Source organism: Hyperolius riggenbachi, chromosome 6, assembly GCF_040937935.1.
Source record: "Hyperolius riggenbachi isolate aHypRig1 chromosome 6, aHypRig1.pri, whole genome shotgun sequence".
Lineage (NCBI taxonomy): Eukaryota > Metazoa > Chordata > Amphibia > Anura > Hyperoliidae > Hyperolius > Hyperolius riggenbachi.
The window spans coordinates 80,517,779-80,541,776 of record NC_090651.1 but is presented as its reverse complement, the minus strand read 5'-3'; the positions used below and the strand labels follow the sequence as shown (position 1 = coordinate 80,541,776).

General features: G+C 47.0%; 1 protein-coding gene across 1 annotated transcript in view; it reads right to left on the bottom strand.

Annotated features, from left to right (window-relative positions):
* The window catches only part of LOC137520961 (vitamin D3 hydroxylase-associated protein-like), a 110,238-nt gene that overhangs the window by 5,421 nt on the left and 80,819 nt on the right, over nucleotides 1-23,998 (bottom strand). Inside the window, exons 12-15 of the mRNA XM_068239597.1 lie at nucleotides 19,400-19,443; nucleotides 19,255-19,294; nucleotides 16,396-16,504; nucleotides 2,591-2,736 (exon numbers count right to left, since the gene is read on the bottom strand). Coding sequence (XP_068095698.1) covers nucleotides 2,591-2,736; nucleotides 16,396-16,504; nucleotides 19,255-19,294; nucleotides 19,400-19,443 — 339 coding nt within the window. The remainder of the gene's footprint in view (nucleotides 1-2,590; nucleotides 2,737-16,395; nucleotides 16,505-19,254; nucleotides 19,295-19,399; nucleotides 19,444-23,998) is intronic.

Sequence of the window (23,998 nt, the reverse complement as noted above, 5' to 3'; positions counted from 1 at the left end):
AAATGAAAGGTGAGCGCCCTCTGTCATCGCCGTGATAGCCTATGCTGGGCGTAGTTAAAAATCAGGTATGCAAGTGACAGTTTCTATCTGGGTTGGGACTGGGTCAGACTTTAGCATAACCCTCACTGATGAGTAATTACAGCCATAAAATACTTTCCTGTCAGTAAATGGCTTCCTGGAGCAGAAAAGAGATATAAAGGGTCAATAATTCATAGATTCGAGCTCGAGTATACGTCAATTAAAGGTGTCATTGAGCATAGACAATGAAACAGTAAAAACTTAAAAACTAGATTTAAATATAAAATAAGACTGTGGGACATCTAAAAAAATCATTTTAGGAGAAGGAGGATATAGATACAATTGTTTTTCTCATCAGTTTATTTTCACCTCGAATGTCCTTTAAAGGGAGACTAAAGTAAACTGAAAACAAAATTAAATTTACCTGGGGCTTTTTGCAGACCACTGGAGTCCTCCTGAGCCCACAATACCAGTGCAAGTCCCTCCGGCCTGCAGCAGCAACCCCCACAAAGCTGGTCGGGTGGTCGCCACCAGTCGGCAGCATCTGCACATATGCGTTCCCAAGTACCCTGATCACGTTCTTGCGACTGGAGTGCTCTGCACATGCGCAGTATCGATTTTCACGTACTGCACATGCGCAGAATGCTCCCAGCCACAGGAGCACGATGAGAATGCGCCACTGCTGGCTGGAGGGACTTGGACCGGCGTCTTGGGAACAAGGGGACCCCAGGAGGCTGCTGGAAGCCCAAGTAAGTTAAATCACTTTTTTTCAGTTGACTTTAGGATTTTGATAGTGTTAGGCATAAGCAACAGGGAAAGACTAATGTTAGGCATAGGCCAATGGTGTTTAGACTAAGTTTGGGGAAATTAGAAGGTCAAGGTAGGTCATGTGATGCACATCAGCACCACTGCACACCGCCAGCCTATAAATGCTGATGCAGAAACCATTTCCTATCTGGTGTGAAGATTTTACAGTTCTTTAAAAAAAAACAGCATACACAATCAGGGCCGGATTTGTGGAAAGGCCCCCAAGGCTGGTTCCTAGGGCGCCAGAATTTACCAGAAAATGTGGGGCGGCAAGTGGTGACAAGTTGACTACACTTGTCACCAGCTCCGAGAACCGCTCTGCAAAGTCCTGACTGAGCCGTCCCTTCACTACTGCAGCTGCCAGTAGTCGGCTACATGCAGGCTCTCTTCTGGAGACCTGGGCAGCGCCGAGCGGCTTGCTGAGGCGGGCAGCGGCTGGATCAATCAGCTCAGCCGCCACCAACAAACCGATCCACCCCCTTTCCTTCCCCGGAGAGCAGATGCAGAATCGCTCAGCTCTCACAAGGCTTCCAGCGCCGATGAGTCCTCTGTCCCTGCTCTGTCAGCCGCCCGCGTGCTTCACTTTCTCCTGCTGGCGTCTCCCTCACATGTGACATGCTGGCATGTTACCGGCGAGAGTCACATGCAGGGGAGTCGCCAGCAGGAGAGAGCAATGCACGGCGGCGGCTGACAGAGGAAGCCTCGGCGCTGGAAGCCTGGTGAGAGGTGAGTGATTCTGCTTCGGAAGGGGGGGTTAATGTTAAGAGGGCATCCGCGCCAGGCAGCTCCTTCCTCTGCAAGTGGTGGGTGACACGAGACAGCATCTAGCTGCCTATACTGAGGGAGGGCAAGCAGCCCAGCGATCTGACTACATATACTGAGTGGGGAGGGGGGGGGGGGGAGGAGAAAGCATCTGACTTCCTATACAAAGAGATGGGGGGGGGGGGGGAACTCAGCATCACCTATACTAAGGGGTAGAGGCCAAGGGGGGTAAGCATCTGACTACCTATACTAATGGGGGTGACGGGACATCATCAGGCTACCTATACTATGGGGGAGGGGGCACCATCTGACTACCAAAACTAATTTGGGGGCATCAGGGAACAGCATCAGGCTACCTGTACTGGGGGAAAGGAAGGGGGGGTGTCAGCATCTGACTACCTACACTAAGGGGGGTGGCACCTGTCTACCTATACTAAAAGGGTAAACAGGATCTAGTTACCTATATTGGGGTGTCAATGTCATGAACGTACTTAACCCCCATTGCTGCCCATGACCCTATTTTTTCCTTGTGGCTGCGCTCCCATGTACAAGTGTAACTGTACTAGGCATGCACGAGTATGGTCCTCACATTCCCATTAGCACAAAGTCACTTCTGCACAGAGGAAACAGACAAGCGCGAAAGGCTTCAAGCTACTGGACATGTGCGGACCATGCTCACGCAGACCCAGTACGGTTGTACTCAGATGGGAGTGCAGGCACAAGGAAAAAGAGGGTCCCAGACAGCTGTGTGGGTTCTGAATATGTTCAGAGGGTCTCAATGCAGTAACAGTGGGCATGGGAAAGATCTATTAAGGTAAGATTTTTTTTGTGTGCCAGGTTCACTTGAAGACTTTTTGATTGGTGAAAAATTGGGGAGTTGAGATGCTGTTGTTGTGGTGGTGGTGGTGGTGGGGGGGGGGGGGGGGGGCGGCTGGTGACAGTGGGCCTTGGGCGGTAGAAGGTACAAATCCGGCCCTGTACACAATTCGAATCTACAATTTACCTTCTTGAAGAGCTTGTCCCAGAGGTCATTGTCATACCCAGTGTAATGCTTCAGCGCCTCCTCATCCTCTGCAGTCACTGAACCAACAGGAACCACTCCAGCCGGAAACTGGAGCAGGTTATACAACATTGTGTAGGAAACGGTTGCTGTGTTACCGAAATCATTATTAGTATCAGGTCTCATTACATACAACAATAAATAATCTTTGCTTCATTATTTAGATTGGGTTTTTTTTTTTTTTTTCGTCTTTTTATAGCAAGCAATTGGACTGAGCGGTTTAAAGACTCATCACGATTCTATGTGAAGAGAATTCTAGTACCATTGCAAGCAATCACACTTATTAAATTGATAATCTCAGTGCCATAAGGAATACTTACAATTAACACTACACCACATGTGTGCTCAAAGAAATGTACAACAACATTTTACATAATGAATTCCAAAGGTGTTGACATAGTAACATAATGCAGCAGTCTTGTGAATTATATCGCCAATATTATCTGCTTAAATGGGAGCCGCATAAGTCAGCGATGCTCAATAAATAATCGGGAATAGGCCGCTTGTGCCTGTTAATAAATGTATTCAGTGTGTGTGTGTGGGGGGTGGATTAGTAATGTTAGGCATCGGTATCAGCAGATATTGGGGGGGCAGATAGTGTTAGGCATTGGCGGGTGGGTCAGTTATCGGCAGGGGAATTGGTTAGGGATAGGCTTCAAAAGGGGAGGGCAGTTCGGGTACGGCACTGGCACAGGGATCAGTTAGGGTTAGGCATCGGCGGGGGGGTTGGTTACGGTTAGGCTTCAGCGGTGGGCAGTTAGGGTTTGGCATTGGTGCAGGAATCAGCTAGGGATCGGCAGGGGGGTTGGTTAGGCTTAAAGGGGAGGCCGGTTAGGGTTTGGAATTGGTGCAGGAATCAGTTAGGGATCGGCAGGGGGGTTGGTTAGGCTTAAAGGGGGGGCCAGTTAGGGTTTGGCACTGGTGCAGGGATTAGTTAGTGTTAGGCATCGGCAGGGGGATTGGGGAGGGCTCATGTAAAATGATCTATTGTTAAAAATTACTGATATTCTACTCTCGGAATTATCCAGTGATTCATATTAGAATATCTGTAATTTATCAATATTCTCCTTGAGGCTATCTCTGGCACCCAAATTCTACTAGAGCCCATTTTCAATGTATGTCTATAACACACCTTTCTTCCTATACAACTGTACAACAGCCCTAGTATACTGCAATTCAGCACTGCACTACAATACTGCTCCAATCCTCTGTACTACATAACTGTACCATATCACTGAACCACAACCCTGCAGTACACTACTGTTCTCTATTACACTGCAAGCATCACTTTGCTAGACTCTCAATAGCGTGCCTCAATTTAATGGAGCAAGAAAAGTAACATTACACTTTTCTCCTGGAGACTCAAAGCGCATGAGCCACTTGGGCATGCTCTATAAGCAGCAGCAGTGTTAGGGAGTATTGCCCAAAGACTCCTTGCTTAATAGGTGCTGGCTTACTGAACAGGAAGAGCTGAGACTTGAAACCAGGTCGTCTGTGTCAGAGGCAGAGACCATAACCAGCACACTATCCAGCTATTATCCAGCACACTGCATTACAACACTGCCTTGTTACAATATGCTATTATATAACATTACAATCCTCTCCTTCTACACCACCCATCAATGCACTCCTCATATTGCTACAACTCTACTCAGCTAGATCACACTACAATATACTACCATAGGCAGCACGGTGGCGTAGTGGTTTTCGCTCTCGCCTTGCAGCGCTGGGTCCCTGGTTTAAATCCCAGCCAAGGCATTATCTGCACGGAGTTTGTATGTTCTCCTCATGTCTGTGTGAGTTTCCTCCGGGCACTCTGGTTTCCTCCCACATTCCAAAAACAGATAAGTTTATCTGACAATTTAGGCCTCCCCCCCCCCCTAAATTGGCCCTAGACTACAATACATACACTACACGATACATGCATAGACATATGACTGTGGTAGGGATTAGATTGTGAGCTCCTCTGAGGTACAGTTAAAGGATATGTGACATGAGATAAACATGGGTATGTACAGTGCCTAGCACACAAATAACTATTCCTTTTTCTCTTTCTCTGCCTGAAAGAGTTAAACATCAGGTATATAAGTGGCTGACTCAGTCCTGACTCAGACAGGGACTACAGTGTGACCCTCACTAATAAGAAATTCCCCTTTTTAACTCTTTCAGGCAGAGAAAGAAAAAAAAGGAACACAGCATAGTTATTTGTGTGCTCTGCACTGTACATACACGTCTATCACATGTCACATCGGGTATCCTTTAAGTTGCAAGACAATATACTCTGTGCAGCGTTGCGTAAGATGTCAGCGCTATACATATACTACATAATAATAATGATTCATATGAAACTACAACAGGTCTCCCTTTTTAGCTTGAGTGCAGGGAGTCAAGAGAAAGTTGGAACGGAAGGCACTACACTGCTACAGAGTGACGAATCTCATCCGGATTTTCTGGATGTCAAAACATTTGGGTTCGTAAAATGAGATTTCAAATGACCCTTCTGTGACGGTAATCCTCTCAGCTTCACCCTGGCACTCTGATTTTGCAAAGTTCGGGACGGCAGTACAAGTACCAGCCAGCCAAGAGGGACAGGGGCAGTGTTAGCTGAACTGTTAACCCTTGCCACTACATGCCACTCAGCAGGACCACAAGCATTTAAAGTGGACCTGAACTCTTGCACAGGACAAAAGGAAAGCAGAGAAATTCACCCTGTATGTATTTAGAGAGTTTAGCCAAATTCCCCCTCATCTGGGACCCTCTTGTAAATCACAACCGTATGCCTCTTTATTTCTGCTGTGTCAGATCAGGAATTTCCTCTGCCATGGAAGAGCAGCCAATTTGTGTAAACAAGATGTTAACAATATGTCTGCTTCCATGAAAGTAGGAAGTAGACATTTTAGATTTGTTGCACGATTTGTAACCGCTATAATAAATATTTTTCTTTAAAAGATTCACAACAGCATAATAACCTTTAGAGCAGAGAGGAAGTTCTGAGTTCAGGTCTGCTTTAAAGGGACTCCGAGCAGTGCAGAAACTATGGAAAGATGCATATCATTTTAAAGCTCTCTTTCTCCTCTTTCCAATGATATATATATCGCCGCCCTACACCTTTTAGTTTTCGGTATTTTCGCGATTGAAATTGCCGCGGTCGCGGTTTCAATCGCGAAAATAAAGAAAACTAAAAGGCGTAGAGCAACGATTTAGGTGTCGCCAGAAAGAAGAGAAAAAGAGCTTTAAAATGATATCCATCTTTCCATAGTTACTTGTATTACACAGGACAACACTTTTCCTAGTGTCAGCAGCTCCATTCAGCAGAAAAAGTCGGCCTGTGTAATACAATGTAACTATGGAAAGATGGATATCATTTTAAAGCTCTCTTTCTCCTCTTTCTGGCGACACCTAAATCGTTGCCCTACGCCTTTTAGTTTTCTTTATTTTCGCGATTGAAATCGCGACGGCGGCAATTTCAATCGCGAAAATAGCGAAAACTAAAAGACGTAGGGCAGTGTTTTATATATCATTGGAAAGAGGAGAAAGAGCTTTAAAATGATATGCATCTTTCCATAGTTTCTGCACTGCTCGGAGTCCCTTTAAAGGGAACCAGAGACGCCGGACATAGAAAAAGAAAAAGATTTCATACATACCTGAGGCTTCTTCCAGCCCCATAAGCTTGGATCGCTCCCACGCCGCCATCCTCCGCTTCCTGGATCCGCCGGTACCAGGTCCCGTCACTTCCGGCGGACGTGGCCAATTGTCCGCATCACAGGGGCTTCCAGCATACCCTTACGCGTGTGGCTGCGCAGTATGCAGCCGCACGCGTAATGGTATGCTGGGAGCCCCTGTGATGCGGACAAGTGGTCGCGTGCTGACGCCGACTGGCCGCAACTACGGGACCCGGAACTGGCTGATACAGGAAGCGGAGGACAGCGGCGTGGGAGCGATCCGTGCGTATGGGGCTGGAGGAAGCCCCAGGTATGTATAAAATCTTTTTGCTGGCGTCTCTGGTTCCCTAGGGCAACTGAAGTGTGAAGAATATGGAGGCTGCCATATTTCTTTACTTTTAAAACAGTACCTGTTGCCTGGCTGTTGCCCAATAAGATAGGCGACAAACAGTAGCTCGTAAGTAGCACGAATGGCACCTCTGCTACTGTTTGTCCCCTATCTTATTGCCTGATGAAGCAGGCTGTGCCTGCGAAACGCGTTGCATCTTTTGGGGTACCAATAATAAATGTATTTGTTTAATTCAGACAGTATTTTGAGTCTGCTTTCCGGAGGTAAGTCCACCACTGACTCCCAGCAAATTTTAAAATTTTTATTACCTTTTATCCTGCTGGCGCCTCTGTTCTCTAACGATAATACTGTGTCCACCCCTTGTGGAGGGGTGACCTACCCCTACTTTCCTGATCTACAGAGAGCGACATCTTAATCCTGAGTGAGGACAGGTCTAATCTCCTCACCTGCATCTACAGTGGTTGCCTAAGAGGCAACCCATGTTTGTGAGTATATTCATCTCACACTTACATTTATCCACGGTTTCCAATACATACTACACTATATTGGGCTCTCGGTGTCTCCTATTTAAAATAAAATCATCGTCTGACACGCACTGCTGTGCTCCTGACAGAATGCTGCAGAATTTAAAGTAAACTTGAGATGAAAAGAATTTTAAAAATAAAAATGATACTTACCTAAGAAGAGGGAGGCTTCTGGATCCTCCAGAAGCTTCCTGTGTCCTCCAGGAGACCACCACCGCTTCCCAGGACCCTCTTGTAAATCACGCCCATGTGCCTCTGCATGCTGGAGCATGGCAACGTACAAGTATGGCAGCAAGAAGCTTGGCGCAGTACGGTCACACTTGTAAATGAAAAGGAGTCCCTTCTTGGTAACTGTGTAGACCATAAGGACATGGGAAGCTTCTGCAGGATCCAGAGACTTCTCTCTTCTATTAGATCAAGTATCAGCTATGTTTTGTTTTTGTTTTTCTGCTTGAGAACACTTTAACCACTTAAGGACTGCAGTCATAAAACCCCTTAAGGACCAGAGCCTTTTTTTCCATTCAGACCACTGCAGCTTTCACGGTTTATTGCTCGGTCATACAACCTACCACCTAAATGAATTTTACCTCCTTTTCTTCTCTCTAATATAGCTTTCTTTTGGTGCTATTTGATTGCTCCTGCAATTTTTACTTTTTATTATATTCATCAAAAAAGACATGAATTTTGGCAAAAAAAAAGATTTTTTTTAACTTTCTGTGCTGACATTTTTCAAATAAAGTAAAATTTCTGTATACATGCATCGCGAAAAATGTGGACAAACATGTTTTGGATAAAAAAAAACCCATTCAGTGTATATTTATTGGTTTGGGTAAAAGTTATAGCGTTTACAAACTATGGTGCAAAAAGTGAATTTTCCCATTTTGAAGCATCTCCGACTTTTCTGAGCACCTGTCATGTTTCATGAGGTGCTAAGATTCCAGGATAGTATAAATATCCCCCAAATTACCCCATTTTGGAAAGAAGACATCCCAAAGTATTCACTGAGAGGCATGGTGAGTTCATAGAAGATTTTATTTTTTGTCACAAGTTAGCGGAAAATGACATTTTGTGAAAAAAAAAAAAGGAAAAAAAAAATTCAATTTCTTCTAACTTGCGACAAAAAAAAATGAAATCTGCCACGGACTCACTATGCTCCTCTCTGAATACCTTGAAGTGTCTACTTTCCAAAATGGGGTCATTTATGGGGTGTGTTTACTGTCCTGGCATTTTGGGGGGTGCTAAATTGTAAGCACCCCTGTAAAGCCTAAAGGTGCTCATTGCACTTAGGGCCCCTTAGCGCAGTTAGGCTGCAAAAAAGTGCCACACATGTGGTATCGCCGTACTCAGGAGAAGTAGTATAATGTGTTTTGGGGTGTATTTTTACACATACCCATGCTGGGTGGGAGAAATATCTCTGTAAATCACAATTTTTTTATTTTTTTACACACAATTGTCCATTTACGGAGATATTTCTCCCACCCAGCATGGGTATGAGTAAAAATACACCCCGAAACACATCATACTACTTCTCCTGAGTACGGCGATACCACATGTGTGGCACTTTTTTGCACCCCAACTGCGCTAAGGGGCCCAAAGTCCAATGAGTACCTTTAGGATTTCACAGGTCATTTCACGACATTTGGTTTCAAGACTACTCCTCACGGTTTAGGGCCCCTAAAATCCCAGGGCAGTATAGGAACCCCACAAGTGACCCCATTTTAGAAAGAAGACACCCAAAGGTATTCCGTTAGGAGTATGGTGAGTTCATAGAAGATTTTATTTTTTTGTCGCAAGTTAGCGGAAATTGATTTTAATTGTTTTTTTTTCACAAAGTGTCATTTTCCGCTAACTTGTGACAAAAAAATAAAATCTTCTATGAACTCACCATACTCCTAACTGAATACCTTGGGATGTCTTCTTTCTAAAATGGGGTCACTAGTGGGGTTCCTATACTGCCCTGGGATTTTAGGGGCCCTAAACCGTGAGGAGTAGTCTTGAAACCAAATTTCGCAAAATGACCTGTGAAATCCTAAAGGTACTCATTGGACTTTGGGCCCCTTAGCGCAGTAAGGGTGCAAAAAAAGTGCCACACACATGAGGTATCGCCGTACTCAGGAGAAGTAGTATAATTTGTTTTGCGGTGTATTTTTACACATACCCATGCTGGGTGGGAGAAATATCTCTGTAAATCAGAATTTTTTGATTTTTTTACACATAATTGTCCACTTACAGAGCTATTTCTCCCACCCAGCATGGGTATGTGTAAAAATACACCCCAAAACACATTATACTACTTCTCCTGAGTACAGCGATACCTCATGTGTGACACTTTTTTAGCAGCCTAGTTGCGCAAAGGGCCCAAAGTCCAATGAGCACCTTTAGGCTTTACAGGGGTGCTCACAATTTAGCAACCCCCCCACATGCCAGGACCGTGAACAAACCCCACAAATGACCCCATTTTGGAAAGAAGACACCCCAAGGTATTCCATGAGGGGCATGGTGAGTTAATAGAAAAAAAAATTTTTTGTCATAAGTGAGCGGAAAATGACATTTTGTGAAAAAAACATACAACAATTTCTGCTAACTTGTGACAAAAAATAAAATATTCTATGAACTCACCATGCACCTCACAGAATACTTTGGGGTGTCCTCTTTCCAAAATGGCATCATTCGTGGGGTCTGCATTTTAGGGTCTCTGCAATCATTACATGTATGGCCAGTATTAGGAGTTTCTGCTATACTCCTTATTTTGGGCATACGGGTAATGCACTCTGGGCTGAAAGGAAAAATGACAGTCAATCAATCAATCAATCAATGTGGATGAAAAAATATCTGCCAAAAAAATGTGGAAAAAAAAAAAGAGGGGAAGGCGTCTGCCAGGACATAGGAGCTGCCACCCAAAAACGTCCACCCACTCAGCTCGTATGCCCTGGCAAAGCCGATTTATCCATTCACACCGATCGATGTGGATGAACAAATCATTGCCAGAGTTCTTTTTTGATACAAAGTGCTTGCCAAAGCATAGGCGCTCCAACACCACCCCTCAGCTCATATGCCTCGGCAAACGTATCTTTTTTACTGCAGAGGAGAAATCTCGTCCTGCAGCGCTGCATGCACCGACTTGTGTGTAATCTGACAGACACACAATGCTTCTGTCAGGATGCACCATCAGTGCTGCAGCTGGTTGGTCGGTCGGTCGGTCCACCTGGAAGGGTAAAGGATGGAAAAAAGAGAGAAAAACACACACAAAAAAAACAAGCAAGCAGCAAAGCAATAACTTCATTAACATCAACTTTTATAAACTTTAATGAACATTTTTAACCCAAACATTAACATTGGGAACCAAACATTAACTTTTTTGCTTACCTGTTTTTTTTATTTGTTTTTTTTTCTTACCTTTCTGAGGACAAACCTCTCGTCCCCCATGGGACAATATGCAAAGTGCAAATCGCACAGAGATGTGGCGAAGTACATTATGCACTTTGTCCCAAGTGAAAGGAGAGGTTTCTGGCAGCACTGTGTATTAGGGTCTCTGAAAACCTGATGTCTGGGTTCACACTGCATATTGGCGTATCCGGTGGGTCGCGCGCACCGCATCGCCCCAAACAGACCTTCAGATAATACCGCTAGAGTAGCATTCGACAGTAATCGCATTCGGCCTAGTAAGTAACTGCGTCGCCGTAGACTAACATGACTTCCGGGCCGACCCAAATTGCCACAGAAGCCACCCAGTAACGTAGGCATGCACTAGCGTTAAGTCAAGCACTTCCGGCGTAGGGGGGGACCGCAAAGTGTGACTTTCGCTAGGCAATTTTCCCTAACGCATCACGCCAGTGTGAAATAGCACAGAGACCCTTGTGTGCCTACTGCTATGTTTGGAGTTCCCTACTCTCTAAAAGTGTATCTGCTCATGATAACTCTGGAAACACTCCCCTAGGCATAGACCAGGCTGGTCAGGACACATGGGACAGTAAACAGAGGTGTCACGCCTTGTTCCAGCCCTGCTGCAGACACGACAACGTTTTCTTGGGGTGCGTTGATTTGGGCCACTCGGAATGGGAAAGGCGTAGTGCCTTTCATGCAGCCGGCTAACTGCATTTTGGGGTTGGGCCACGGCACCTCCTGGATACAGGAGTTCCATAACGATGTCTTCCTGGAATTTAAGGAACGCTCCAGTTCTCCCAGCCTTACTGTAGAGAACAAAGCTGTTGTAAATACCCATTTGAATTAGATAAACAGACACTTTTTTATACCAGCGTCTGGTTTTGCGGGAAACTAAATAGGGCCCTAACATCTGGTCATTGAAGTCCACCCCTCCCATGTAAGCATTATAGTCATGGACGGCGAAGGGTTTTTCAGTGACCTCAGTTGCCCGTTGAATTTGGACTGTCGTGTCTGTGTGAATGGTGGACAGAAGGTAAACGTCCCTCTTGTCCTTCCATTTCACCGCGAGCAGGTCATCTGTACACAAGGCAGCCCTCTCCCCCCGTGCAAGCCGGGTACTAACGAGCCGTTGGGGAAAGCCCCGGCGACTAGGCCGCACGGTGCCACAGCAGCGGATCCCTTCTATCTTTAAATGCTGATAGAGGGCCACACTTGTGTAGAAGTTGTCCACATAAAGATGGTACCCCTCCTGGAACAAAGGTGACACCAAGTCCCACACAATCTTGCCACTGCTCCCCAGGTAGTCAGGGCATCCGACCGGCTCCAATTTTGAGTCTTTTCCCTCATAGACCCTAAAACCATAAGTATAGCCTGTGGCCCTTTCACAGAGCTTATACAGTTTCACCCCATACCGGGCGCGCTTGCTTGGGATGTACTGTTTGATGCCAAGGCGCCCGGTAAAATGTATGAGGGACTCGTCTACACAAATGTGCTGTTCAGGGGTATAAGCATCTGCAAATTTTGATGACATGTGGTCTATGAGGGGCCGAATTTTGTGGAGCCGGTCATAAGCAGGGTGGTCACTCCGATGACAGGTTGTGTTGTCATTGAAGTGCAGGAAGCGCAGGATCATCTCAAACCGTGTCCTGGACATGACAGCAGAGAACATGGGCAGGTGATATATTGGGCGCGTAGACCAATAAGACCGCAATACATTCAATTTGACTAGACCCATGTTAAGGAGAAGGCCCAAAAAAGTTTTAAGTTCGGAAACTTGGAGTGGTTTCCACCGGTAAGCCTGGGAATAGTACTTATCCGGGTTGTCGGTGATGTATTGTGTGGCATAACGGTTGGTCTCAGCCACAATTAAGTTGTAGAGATCCTCGGTGAAGAACAGATGAAAAAAGTCTAGGGCCGTTACTAGATTATCTGTCTCCACCTGGACTCCAGACTGGGCGGTGAAAGGGGGCAGTACGGGTGCGGCGGAACCAGGGGATTGCCAATTGGGATTTGCCAGCACCTCTGGAAGACTATGGGTAGTACGGGCCCGTTTTCTTGGTGGCTGCGACTCGGGTCTTAATGCACGTGCCACCGAACCAGTTTCAACTTCCCTTCTGGTGCTCACCACTTCACCAGGGTCTACGGAAGTACTGGTGCCAGGTCCAGGAGATGCTGCGCTGCTGGTGTATGCCTCACCATGAAACCTCAGACCAGCGCTAGCTCCACTCTGCTGCCCTTGAGGCAGATCCTGCGGTCCAGTGACATGGGGTGTGGTACGCCTGGCTCTAGCCGGGACCTCAACCTCGTTATCGCTATCGGTCAGCGAGCCACTGCTGTCCACAGGTTCGTACTCTGACCCAGAAGATTCGTCGGATGAGATGTCCCAATCGTCCTCATCCGACTGGGCCATGTACCTGAGAACCTCATCATCGGAATACCCCTTTCTTGCCATGGTGGGCTGCTAAATTTAGGGGGTATTCCTCTGAGACTACCCAGGAAAAAGAGCACCTACCTAGCAAAAGGGAGTACTTGCGGAGCAGAAAGCTGTGGTCACTGAGTTTTGGAAAAAAAAAAATCAAAACTGATCTTTACAGTGCCACAGCTATTGTACAGTGTTTTTTGCAGTGATCAGAAAAAAAATTCTGTCACTGCGGTGGGGCGGGCTGAACGCAAGTGCAGGCGAACGATCAGGCCTGATCGGCAAACACTGCGTTTTTAGTGGATCCTAATGACCCCAATATAGATCTGTGTGCGATCAGTAATGATCACTTACAGATACTATATAGTACCAATGCTGATTAGCGACAGTGATGACGCTAATCAGCGACTAATTAGTGACTGTGGTGCGGTGGGCTGAGCGCTAACTGACACTAACACAGGGGCCTAGCTAACTGGCCTAACTGTTAACACTAGTGATACTAAAAACACTATTTTTAGATCACTAGGATAGTGACCAGGGGGGGGGGGGGGGGGGGAAATCAGGGGGCAATCAGACAGCAATGGGGGCAATCAGAAACAATCACAGACAATCAGAGGGCAATCAAGGCAATTACAACACAATTAGAGCCAATAAGAGTGATTAGAGGGCAATCACAGCCAGTCAGCGCAATCAAAGCCAATCGCGGGGCAATCGAAGCCAATCACAATACAATCGAAAACCAATCACGGGACAATCGAAGCCAATCACGGGACAATCGAAGTCAATCACGGGACAATCGAAGCCAATCACAGGACAATCAAAAACCAATCACGGGACAATCTAAGTCAGTCACAGGGCAATTGAGACAATTGGAGCCAATCAAAGCACAATCAAGCGTTACAGACAGGAGATTAGATATACACAATGGCAGGGGGGTGATCTAGGGCAGGGTGGAGTGATCAGAGGGAGATATAAGGGCAGGGGGGAGGGTGATCAGGAGCCTGCAGTGACAGGTGGTGACGGGGTGATTGATAGGTGATCGGTAGGTAATTACAGAGGAGAAAATAAGCAAGCAATGCACTGGCGGGGGGTCTGTGGGCGATCTGAGGGTTCGGGTGGGTGATTGGGTGCCCGCAAGGGGCAGATTAGGGTCTAATCTGATGGGTAGCAGTGACAGGGGGTGACGGGGTGATTGATAGGTGATCAGAAGGTAATTACAGGGTAGAATATATGCAAGCAATGCACTGGCAAGTTGATCAGAGGGGGTCTCAGGGCAATCTGAGGGGGTGGGCGGGTGATTGGGTGCCCAAAAGGGGCAGATTAGGGACTGATCTGATGGGTAGCAGTGACAGGTAGTGACAGGGGGTGATTGATGGGTGATTGATGGGTGATCAGTAGGTGTTTAGAGGAGAGAAAAGATGTAAACAATGCACTTGGTAGGTGTTATGAGGGTGGGCCTGTGGGCGATCTGAGCGTGTGGGTGGGTGATCAGATGCCCGCAAAGGGCAGGTTAGGGTCTAATCTGATGGGTGGCAGTGACAGGTGATGACAGGGGGTGATCGATGGGTGATTGACAGGTGATTGACAGGTGATTACAGAGAATAGCTGTATACAGTACACGGGGGGGGGGGGGGGTCTGGGGAGGATCTGAGGGTGTGGGGGGGTGATCAGGCGCCCCCAGGGGGAAGTTTAGGACCTGATCTAAAAGATAGCGTTGACAGTTAGTGACAGGGGGTGATTGATAGGTGATTAGGGGGGTGATTGGGTGCAAACAGTGCTGTCAGGGGGTGGGCAGGGGGGGGTCTGATGGGTGCTGTGGGCGATCAGTGTGCAGGGTGGGCAGGATCAGTGTGTGTGTGGTGTCACTCACAGTGCTGCCTTCCTCTCTGGTGGTCGATCGAGCGCTGTGACCACCAGGGAGGAGGCAGCGTGTATAATACGCTTTGTTTACCTAACAAAGCGTATTATACACTTTCAATTGGCCATTTCAAAAAGTTGCAACCCGCCGGCGCTGCTGATTGGCCGGCGGGTTGACGTCACATGTGGGCGGAGCCTAATGCCGGCGATGCGCGCGCAGTTCGCGCGCGCGATCGCCCGCAATCCCCTCCCCCAGGACCCGACGCCATTCTGCGTTACGTGGTCCTGGGGCTGCCACTTTGCCGCCGCCAATATGAAGTAGGCGGTCGGCAAGTGGTTAAAGGAATCATCAGCCTTTGTAAGCCCCTTCCCCCCCGAATCTACTTACCCGTCGCTTCCTCCAGCTCCTTCCCGGTGACATGTCCCACGACGCAGCTCCACTCACAGACCGTGGCCCGGTGACCCCGCCAGTGCTGAGGCCGACCTCAGGGACAGCCTCGTACAGCGCCTGCACGAGCGCCGCTATCAATCACGGCCACGTTGTCTGCAGTGTACTGCACAGGCGCAGTAGTTCTCAGGCGTGGACACATTTGCCGTGATTGACAGCGGCGCTTACGTAGGCGCAGTACAAAGCCGACCCTGAGGTCAGCCTCAGTACCAGCAGTGACACCGGGCTGCGAGCGGAGCTGCGTCGTGGGACATGTTGCTGGGAATTGGCTGGAATTGGCTGGAGGAAGCCACAGGTAAGTAGATTGTGGTGGGGAGGGGCTTATAAAGGCTGATGATTCCTTTAAAGGTACAAAAAAAATGTTACAGTAGTGTTACAGAGTCAGAGTTACTTCATTTAGGAGCATAGAGAACTGGCTAAGTAAATAAATCATTTATATCGCTAGAGTACATTAACCCGCTGCTCTACCCCTAGTCAGCAGTATCCGACCGCCACAATGTACTAACACAGCTGAAGACTGCATCACTATACATTACAGATACTATGCTATTCTCCCTCACATCTCACTGTCATTGTATAGCTCTGGGTGTTATTTCTCCCAACAAGTCTGTACAGCATTGTTTCCTTTATCAGCAGATTCCTTCCACACAGAAGAAACACAAGTAGTGAGGGTTCTGTGGTGTTTGAGGTGTTCACCATTATATAAAGTGGAAGTCTTGGCTGAGTAGTCTGATATTTTATATGTATACTAGGCCTAAGGCTTAGTTTAAAAACTGGTGCTAGGCACTGGCCGCGACCCCTGCACTGGCTCTCCTTGAAAAAGTGGATGTGCTCGCCCACGCTGTGTGCACATGCCCGCCCCCATCCTCCCCCCTCCTTCCGCTGCGCCATCCTCCCAGCTCTGCGCGTCCCTGTTGCCCTTGCAACCACAGGGACAGTGCAGTGCTGTTAGAGCCAGCTGAACTGCGCGCACATGTGCAGAGCAGTTCAGCATGGACACGGGGACAGGTGAACATAGGGACACTTGTCAATTATTATATAGGAAACAATAAATAAACCAGGGGAACAATGAAGACATTTATGTGATACAATCATTCAGTTATACCAATGAGTCTTGCAGGGTATCCATAGGTGAAGGCTGGGCCTGATACAGGACAGACGACGACATCCAGATCTAACTTCTTCCATTCAGAAACGAACTCTGCTTGATATTTCTGGAGGGGACGATACAATATATATCACAAGAGCGGATATAACAGCCATGCAGACTATAGAGTCCACACTCATCCCAGCACTCAGCATTAATCTACTGTGCTAAAAATCACCACAACAGCACTTCAAGGCACTAGCAATTCACTGCACAAGCGGACACTCAGCACAAAGCTCAACACCTATCCCAAGTACTAAAGCTGGCCATACACTGGCCCGATTCGCCGCCGTTTCGACAGCAGATTCGATCACTGGGATCGAATCTGCTGCCAATCGTTCGCGCTACACGCCGAATTTCGATCCTTTTCGTCCAATCCCGTCGATCGCTCCGTGCGGAAAATTAGCGTCGATCGCCCGCGGGTAGGGAGCGCGTCGCTAGCGGCGTTCGAGTACCCGACGACGCAATAGAGCGGCAATACATTACCTGCTCCGCCGGCACGACTACCCCCGGTCACCGCTGCTCCGTGTCCGCGCTGGTCTCCGGCATGCTTCAGTTCCTCCTGCCCGGCAGGAAGTTTAAACAGTAGAGGGGGCTCTACTGTTTAAACTTCCTGCCGGGCAGGAAGAAGTAAAGCATGCCGGGGCCGGAGACCAGAGCGGAGACGGAGCAGCGGTGACCTGGGGACTGGAGTCGCGCCGGCGGAGCAGGTAATATATGCGGGCATGCGGACGGGGGGAGCGGCGGCAGCACCACCACCACCACAACAGATTGTGAACGGTTTCAGGCTGAAATCGGTTCACAATCTGTTTGCAGTAAAGGTAGCCATACGATCCCTCTCTGATCAGATTCGATCAGATAGGGATCTGTCAGTTGGTCGAATCTGATGGCAAATCGACCAGTGTATGGCTACCTTTACGCTCAATAATTAGTACTAGCAATTCAGTACAAGAGCAGACACAATCAAAGCTATGCAAAAGGAAACTCTCCCCATCAAAGCCTCACAAGAGCAGGTGTTCATCAGCTAAGCCTTTACAAGAAAAGATTAGCATCATCAAGGCCTTGGATGGACACTCATTACCAAAGAGCGGACACTATCAAAGCCTTTACAAGAGCAGACACTCAATATCAAGGCTGTAGGCTCTCACTACCAAAGAGCAGACACGCAATATCAAAGCTTTCACAAGCGCAAACACTATCAAAGCCTTTACAAGACAGATAATATCTAAGCCTTTTGAAAATCAATTAGTATCAAAGCCTTTACAAGAGCAGTCACTCACTATCAACGCCATGCAAGAGCAGACACTATCAACGCCATGCAAGAGCAGACACTATCAAAGCCTTGCAAGAGCAGACACTATCAAAGCCTTGCAAGAGCAGACACTCACTATCAAAGCCATGCAAACAGGGGCGTAACAATAGACCCTGCAAGGGATGCAAATGCAGGGGGGCCCAGAAGCTGCAGGGGGCCCCCTGTAGGAGGAGAAGTTTCTTTTACCTGACCTGAGAGACTGACAACTAAGAGCATGGAGAGAAAAAAAAAAAAACTTTCTGCTCTTTGCACAATTGTTCTAATGACTGCATCTGCTTAGTCACTGATAAGGTATCATACAAAGTTTTGCAGAGAAAGATTTGTAGACAGTCCGTATTCAGTGTTCAGCATGGTCTTGAGTACAGGGTTGCTCTACCCCCAGCCTCTCTACCCTTCCCCAAGTGCTGTGTACTGTAGTGATGCTGGAGGAGTCTGCAGAGCCAGTTCTGTTGTCAGAGGTGGACAGAGAATGTTCTGCACAACATGTGAGTCTGAACGTGTGAAAACTTGCATGTTACCACAGAGGCTAATGTAATTGACCAATCCGTTCCGGCCAGCACTAAGGGCTGGATCGGAGGCGGCTGACGTCAGGACGTCGACTGACGTCCATGACGTCACTCCGCTCGTCGCCATGGCGATCAGAAGTACGCGTCAGGAGCGCCCTCTAGTGGACTTTCATGCAGCCAACTTTCAGTTGGCTGTATGTAATAGATATTTTTTTTTTTTTATAAAAAAAACCTCCCGCAGCCGCCCTTGCGATCGTAATAGAACGCCAGGGAGGTTAAGTTACATTAGTTATGTTAATTAGAATAGATAGGTAATATAATCTCTTACCCACCCAGTTTTAAAAGAACAGGCAAATGTTTGTGATTCATGGGGGCTGCCATCTTTGTCATGGGGGCAGCCCATCATGCTTTGCACAGCATTAGGGAAAAAAATCCCCGGGCAGTTTTTTTCTGTGCAGCTAAAAATAAGGCTTGTATAAGAGAAAAAAAGTTCTGATGCTGTGAAACTGTTAAAGAAACACCAGGCCTTTCCATTGGTGCTGAGTCAATTTTTAGTCTAGAGGTTCCCTTTAACATATATAGCAATTTTGGTAGCAATAGCTTGTATCTGGGCTTTGCTATTCACTGATTTTGCTATTCACCAAAGTCGGCATGAAATAACGTGTAAATTACGCATAATTACAAAAGCTTATACAAAGTCAATTAAATTCACAATTCGTAATTAAGAAAAGGCATAAATGTGAAAATGTACATGAAATTTTGCGTAATCGTAATTAGCCGATTACGATCAGCACTGATAACACCGACCAACAGAATGAATCTTCACCTAAAGAGCCAGGCAGCCATTCATTGCAAAACACCAAAAATGCAAACACTCAACAATAGTGTTAAAGATGCATGACTAGAGCTAACATTCAACAATAAAGCAGGTACTTTGTGCCCAAGTAAACATCTACTACAGAAGCGGTTTGTATTGCAATAATAAGTCTGTATAGATACCTCAAGTGCTGCTTGATACGCCCAGAAGTCGTACACTGAGCTGGACCACAGAAAGAGGGTCATTAAGAATCATGAAAAAAATAAAATATATAATTTGTAGAGAAGCATTATACATTACAGGAGACTACAGGCTATGGTATCTCACCTTCTACAGGCTTCTTCATATAGCACTTTGGACATACGTGGAAACTGAAAAATATTAATGAGAGTTTGTAAAGAGGAGAGATTTTACATAACTCAAGAAGCAAAAAAAGGGACATGCTGGAACTGCCAACCCATCTGCTAAAATCGTAGCGTATGCCATTTCATGTATTTTTGGATTACCAAGATTACCCCAGGCTGGAGATCATCAGAAAGATTAAATGATTCTGCCCTAAGATTTACTGAACAGTTAGTGCGGTTGTGCAATTATGTCTTAAAACACATTCCATTTCTACCTACTGAAAGTCTTGCTCACAGGACCAGGGGCATAGCTTGATATCATGGGGGCCCATAGCAAAATTTTGATGGGTGGCCCCCACCGAAATAAACTCTATAGGTAGCCAGGCATAGGTGCCCAGTATAGGTTGGCAAGGTAAAAGTGCCCCCAATATAGGTTAGCTAGGTTCGCGCTCTCCCCGGGCCGCCGAGACTATAAGGGCAGCCCACCTTCCTCCCCGCTCCAGAGCGCCAATCGCTTGCTAGTTACCGCTGGTCTCCTGTCCGCATATCCGCCTATACTTACTCTGCTTATACTCACTCTACTTCATGCTAATCGGGAAGTATATAGTCTTCCGCTACACTAAATTTGCCTACCGAAGAGGGGGTGAGCATGGAGGGGGGGCCTCGGGGAGAGTGAGGGAGGGAGAAGTCGCCCCCCCCCCCCCCGCCATAGCTGTTGCTATGGCTATCCCTACTACTGCACAGGACATTGCAGTAGAAGCGACAACATATTTTCCTATCAATGTAGGTAAATGGTGTTCACTCACACCAGTACTCTGTCGTGGGTCGCTCTGACAAGTTGGCTAGAATTCCCCTACTTAAAGAGGCACTGTAGTGACAAAGTAGAATGCAGTAAATTATTCAGGATACCCACTTTTATGGTAAGTTTCAATCTGAAACCCTTCCCATATACCTATATTGATATGTAGCCCCACCCTCCCTGTGATGCTTGGTCTAGCACAGTGATGGCTAACCTTGGCATTCCAGCTGTGGTGGAACTACTAGTCCTATAAGGCATTGCAATACTCTGACAGCTCTAAGCATAACTCGGAGAGGCAGAAGCATGATGGGATTTGTAGTTTTGTCACAGCTGGAGTGCAAAGATTAGCCCTCACTGGCCTAGGCTGTTTAGCAATACAAAATTCTCCGAGAGCATTCTAAGACTACAGTAGGCATTTTTTTTTTATTAGCTTTGGAATTCTCAGGTACCCTCTGTTCATTTACTAACAGGACTAAAGCTGGCCACTAACGGTCCAATTTCTAGCGAAAAATCGTTCGAGCGATCAGAAATTCTGATCGGACGAAAAATCGTTCACTACACCATCAACTAACCAATCATTGCTTCCTATCTATCACGACCACCAAGAAAATCCAAATTTTCGTTCGACGACATTTAGGCGACATTTTTTTCACTCGTTCATAATCGATTGTGTCCACCAATGGAGATTATTTACAACCAATCCGATCAGAATTTCTGATCGCTCAAACGATTTTTCGCTAGAAATTGGACCGTTAGTGGCCAGCTTAACAATGTCGCCACCTGGGATACATTTCAGAATGTAACTTGGGGTAGGGAAAGATTTTGCAATAGGCAAAAACTGATTTAACTAATTTCTAAATTAACATTGTAGAAAAATATGTAAATTTCTTCATTATCTTACTTTTACTATAGTTTCTCTTTAAGGCAATGGGCCTGATTCACAAAGCGGTGCAAACTGTTTGCACGCCAGTGAAAAGCCCTTTATCACGCCTAAACTCAGTTTAGGCGTGATAAGAAGAAACTCGCGCAAAGGAATGCGATCACCAGCACAAAGCGGTGCTAACTCAGCAGTGCAAAGGTTATCACGCCTAAAGTCTTTAGGCGTGATAACTGGGTTATCACCGCTTTGTGAATCAGGCCCAATGTGTTTAATAATGCAATGCATTGTACTGGTTAAGGGCACTGCCTTTGACATGGGAGACCAGGGTTCAAATCCTGGCTAGGTCAAGTATCTATTCAGTAAGGAGTTCAAGGCAAGACTCCCTAACACTGCAGGGTGGCCTCTTGAGCGTGTCCCAGTGGCTGCAGCTCTTGAGCGCTTTGAGTCCGACAGGAGAAAAGCGCTATACAAATGTTCAGATTATTATTATTATTATTATTATTATTATTATTATTAACATACATTAGTACATGTCATTGCAGTGCATCCACTGTAAATGCAAGTCTTTTTTTTTTTTATTTTGACAGAACAGCCCTTACACCATGGAGAACATTTTGGCAACCATGCTGTATGTGTCAAACATTTAAGTTTAAAGAGAGCCCGAGGTGGATTATTAATGGATACCCGAAGTGACATGTGACATGATGAGATAGAGCGTCCAGGGAAAAATGGCACCGGTTAAATAATGGCGCCCCCTTCTGCCCAATATTTGTTTCAAACAATATTTATCGTTTTAACGGTGCAGACCTTGTGAACGTAATTTATCTTTTTAAAACCTGCTTTTTTTATCCTGCCTGAACGATATTTATCATTTTAAGCCCTGCTTTGCTGCCATTTGGAGAATGTCTGGCCGCCGACTTTAACGTTTAATAGCAAAGCCCCCTCAAAAGATAGAAACCCCAAATTTGCAAGAGGGAAATTTTTTTTTCAGAGACCTTATAGTTTTTGAGAAAATAGATTTTAAAATTCTCCTGACCGTGGGGAAATTAAACGCCCGCCGACTTTAGCGTTTAATAGCAAAGCCCCATTAAATGCCAGAAACACCAAATTTGAATCAGCGATTCATTCGATTCGATGCAATACAAAAATAACCGGCTCATTGATAAGCCGGATAGTATAGCTTAGAATGCATCCTGTGTGGGCGCGTAGCTGCTGGCTCCTGGCCCGCCACCCCACCTGGTTGCACCTGTCACTCCTCACCTAGCAGCACCCATGGGTGCTGCTAGGTGCCAGGCTAGGTGAGGTGTGGAGGTGGGGAGGACAGCGGGAGCTGGCAGCTATGCATCCCACAGGACGCATTCTCTGCTATGTGAGTACTCCCAGATGTCACCATGAACCCACCCCCCAGGGTTTCGTCACCCCCACCTCCTCCTGGGGCACTGGAGGTGGGGAAGAGCCCCTTGTCCATGGATTGGACAAGGGCTCAGGGGGAGAGGGGAAGACTTGGCTGCCCCTATCCCCCAGAGCCCCCCCCCCCCCATACCATGGACCATACGGGTCGGTATAACTCAGGGTGCAAAGCCCCAGTCGGCCGGGGATCCTCATTCTGGCTATCCCAGCCTGCATGGGGACAAAGGGGTTACAGAGGCTCGGGAGGGGGGACCCCACGTCTTTTTTAATTTCCCACCATCTGAACATAAAAAATAAAAAAAAAAAGTTGATGGCAAATTAAAAAAACAAACAAACAAAAAAAAAAAACAGCGTGGGGTCCCCCCTCTGGAGGCTCTGTAACCCCTTGTCCCCCATGCAGGCTGGGATAGCTAGAATGCGCCTGCAGTCCGCTCCAGCCCACGTGGTGGTGATTTACAGCGCCGCTCGCACAGGGGGAGGTCGGCCTGACGTCATCGCCGGGGTCCAGGAGCGAGCTGCGGGGAGAGCTGCAGCGAGGGACATGCTGGGAGCTTGGGGCTGGAGGAAGTGCCCAGTAAGTAGCACTTATTTTAATAATTTTTCCCTGATGACTCCTTTAAAATGCAAAAATATGCGATGGTAGTGATAGTCAGCAGAGTTTGAGAGGGAGAGCCTTTGAGGCTTGCAAAACAGCACATTGTAATTTAGTCAGTGAGAGGGGCCTTGTAATTTTCACTGATCCCTGACTCGTTCATTTTTATGAACGTTAGTATGTCCACATTGTCTGTGGACAGACGGGTCCGTTGGTCGGTGACCACCCTACCTGCAACACTAAATACTCGCTCCGAAAGAACACTGGCGGCGGAGCATGCCAGAACCTCCACTGCATACTGAGCGAGTTCAGGCCAGGTATCCAGTTGTTTTGTCCAATACTTCATGGGGTCATCATTACTCTCCATATTATCTGGAGCACTGGCCGACCCCAAGTAATCATTCACCATACGGGCCAGCCGCTGGCAGTGACCACTTTGTCTGCTGGTGCTGCTGCTGCTAGAAGGAGTATCTGGCATTGGCTGATAAAATTCCTTCAACATACTCAGCAGGTTCACAGATTGGCTATTGGTTCTGCTGCTGGGAGTGGGACCACGAGACCTTTGCTGAGTATGATGAGGCTTGGTAGCTTGGGCCCGGGATACAGGTGCAGGAAACATCTTCTACCCAATGAAGAAGGGCTTCCCAGATCTGGCTCATCCTGGCGTCTGCTTGGGAGGGGGGTATGAACTGCCGCATTTTCCCCTTGCACCGGGGATCTAAGATGGTGGCCACCCACATTTCAAGCCTTGAATTTAGAGTTTTAATCTGGGGGTCCTTATGCAGGCACTGGAGCATATGGGCAGCCATAGGGAAGAGATGTCTGCCATTAATCACCTCTTCCTGGCTGTCAGAACTGTCGTCATGTTCCAGCTCCACATCATCAGAATCTTCTTCCCACC